This window comes from Cynara cardunculus, assembly GCF_001531365.2.
Source record: "Cynara cardunculus var. scolymus isolate 2C chromosome LG 4, CcrdV1, whole genome shotgun sequence".
NCBI lineage: Eukaryota > Viridiplantae > Streptophyta > Magnoliopsida > Asterales > Asteraceae > Cynara > Cynara cardunculus.
Genome location: NC_037531.1, coordinates 180,323 through 183,512, shown reverse-complemented (window position 1 = coordinate 183,512; position 3,190 = coordinate 180,323). Strand labels below are relative to the sequence as shown.

The 3,190-nt window shown below is 26.1% G+C and overlaps 1 protein-coding gene across 1 annotated transcript in view; it reads left to right on the top strand.

Annotated features, from left to right (window-relative positions):
- LOC112511817 (cyclin-D3-1-like) overlaps positions 1-860 on the top strand; it is a 1,893-nt gene extending 1,033 nt beyond the window's left edge. The window contains exons 4-6 of the mRNA XM_025117603.1: positions 156-387; positions 491-606; positions 693-860. Of these exons, the coding sequence (XP_024973371.1) occupies positions 156-387; positions 491-606; positions 693-860 (516 nt within the window). The remainder of the gene's footprint in view (positions 1-155; positions 388-490; positions 607-692) is intronic.
- The last annotated feature ends 2,330 nt before the right edge of the window (positions 861-3,190 follow it).

Here is a 3,190-nt window from a genome sequence, read left to right as displayed (position 1 = left end):
TGGTGAATCAAGATTTGCAATTTTCATTAAGATTTTGACTTTTTGCAACTAAAAATGTGATTGATTGAATTTACAGGCTGGTGAATCAAGATTTGTCGTAAAGATTTTGATATTTTTTTTCAACATAAAAATGTGATTGAATTTGCATTTTGCAGGCTGGTGAATCAAGATATGTTTTTGAATCCAAAACAATTCAAAGAATGGAGTTGGTTGTGTTGAACACATTGAACTGGAGGATGCAATCAGTGACTCCATTTTCTTTCATTGATTCATTCATTGGGAAGCTTAATGATGAAGATCATGGTGATGATAATGGTCAAAGTCAAACCAATTCAAGATCTCTGATCTTCAAATCCACCACCCAACTGGTATTAAGTTTAATCAGAGGTATAAATAAAAAGAAGAAGATAACTTTTGGTCATAAAAAAGCTCATTAATTACACTTTCTTGATGATGAACGCAAGGGTAAAATGGTAATTGCACAATGCAGGGATTGAGTTCTTGGAATTTAGACCCTCTGAGGTTGCAGCAGCAGTGGCAATTTCTGTAGTTGGAATTGGAGTTGAGAAACTTGAAACATCTGCCATCTTTCAACATGCAAATAAGGTAGTAGGCTGTGCATTGTGGGGTTGTACATTTTATTTATATATACATATTGTTTTCAGTAAAAATGATGGATGGGTTATTTGCAGGAGAGGGTTCTTAAATGTGCAGAAATGATGAAAAAGGGTTGTACAATGGGCTTTAGGAGTGGTAAAATGACATCATTGCCAGAAAGTCCAATAGGTGTGCTTGAGGCTGCAATCTTGAGCTATAAAACTGATGATTCACCTACTTGTGCCAAAAGGAGGAGGATCTGATGAAAATATTTAATTTTTGGTAGGATGTGAAATGTCCAAAACTACCCCTTGAAATATATATATATATATATATATATTTATATTTATATAGGGAGAATAAATTAAGAAGGGGTAGTAGCATGGAAGGAAGAGAGAGTTATGAGCTCTTTATTTATGACAACTCTTTAAAGAAAGCAAGGAGAGTAGATGAGGAAAAATATAAAAATGGAAATATATACATTAAATTAAATTTTTTTTTGGTGGATATAAATGTGTTTGGTATTTTGTAATAATTTTCTTTTAATTTATTGGGCATCACAGATGGAATATTGGGGTTTTTTTTTTCCCAAAAGGAGGACAAGAATTTTATGACAAAGTTTTTTAATAATCATTTTAAATAATATTTTAACACATGTATTTTTACATTTGTAATGTTTATTTTTAAAAGATGTATCTTTGATGTCACATTAAGCTTATGACGGCGAGCATGTGCTATTTGACTTTTTAATTTTTAGTTATTTACAAAATATATTTTAAATAAGTAAATATATGATGGGTTTAAACGAGAACAATGACTAAATAAGATATTTTGATCATATTTTCATTTGAAGTCCCCCTCACTCTCTTTGTGGAATCGTCGTTACTTCTAAAGTTTGAGACTTGATTTTTTTTTAAGTGTATGTGTGTGTGTATGACAAATGAAACTGACGCTTTTCCTATCTTTAATGAGTTTTGAACATTTAATCATTATAAAAAGCTAATTTCAATTCCCAGCATTTCAACAAGCTACTAAAACTTTTGGCTAGTTTTTTTCAATTATGCGCTAATTATTTGTTGTTATTAATTATTATAAATAATATATATTTTCACTATATATTTGGTTATTAACTAATATTCTTTTTAAAAAATTATTAATAAAATATTTAACCATCAATTAGTATAATATTTTTTAAAAATTATTAGTAAATATCTAACTACTCAATAATATGTTTTTAAGATTTATTAATAAAATATTTTATAAAAAATAATTATTAATAAAATACTTTATAAAAAATATTTATTAATAAAATACTTTATAAAAAATAAATTTTGAATTATTAATAAAATACTTTATAAAAAATAATTTTTAGATTAATAATTCCAGAGCAACCACCTACTTCACGGTTAGCCCGAAGTCACCGCATTTGAACCTTCATGCCCACAAGAATATTTTTATTCCTCCTTGGATTTTAACATTGGACCTTTAGACACTTTTGACCTTTGAAGCTAAGGTTAAACCAATCAGACACCATCCTTGTGGTTTAGATTGTTGTTGCTAATGTGTGTACAAACATTTTAATAAAGAAAGTAATTTATTTTTGCATGTTTTTAATAAAACAAATCCTGTCTATATTTTTAGCAGGTTTTTTCGTAGAAGATATTTCTCTAACATATGAGTATCAGATATGTCTGTCTTGAAAGTCGTAACCATCTCTTAAACACTTGCATGGGTAACTATCTTTTTAGCACAAAATGATACATAAATCACTGCATAGGTTTAACTTTACATTTGTCGTTTTTTAAATAATTTTATAATTGTCTTTAATTTATGATAAATGTGAGCTAAGTATCTTTTATATTTGCTAATTAGTAAATAGATAAATTGAAAATTGAAAACATATAAAAAAAATGATGCAAATGAAGTTCCAAAATGATTGTTTTCAAAATAAATTGTATAAAACATGCATTTTGGAACTACATATAGGGCCTATGTTTGGCAAAATGATTGATAAATTAGTTGTTGGCTAATAAACTAGATAATAGCTGATAAACTAGTCACGTTTAGTAAAATTATATATGTAACCAATTTTTAAAAATTTGATGGTTTACTTATTCAAAATTTTAAAAACTAAATTATTAAAAAGAAAAAAAATTATTGGATTTTTTAATTTTTTTTTCCGGCAGTTATTATGTGAAAAAACAGTTTAAAACATATGATTCCACCAAAATATCTCGAATATGAAATAATTTTTAATTATGTAAAAAGATAATAATAATTGTATTTATTTTACAAAAATAAAAACATTTAAAAATAAAAAATTGTATGAATACCCTTAAACCCAAAGCAAAAAATTCCAATCTTTTGTTTGACTGTCAGAATGAACCCTTTACTCTTTGTGGGGTATATATATCTTATACTATATTATAAAGTTTTTGATAAAAATTCTTAAAAATCATTTTTATACATAAAATATTATTTAATGATGTATATTACTTAAAATTCAAGATTATAAGTATTTTTACGTAGGAATAACTTATTAAAGCTCTATTTTTAAATTTGTGTAACTAACTACAAATAAATATACTCAAAT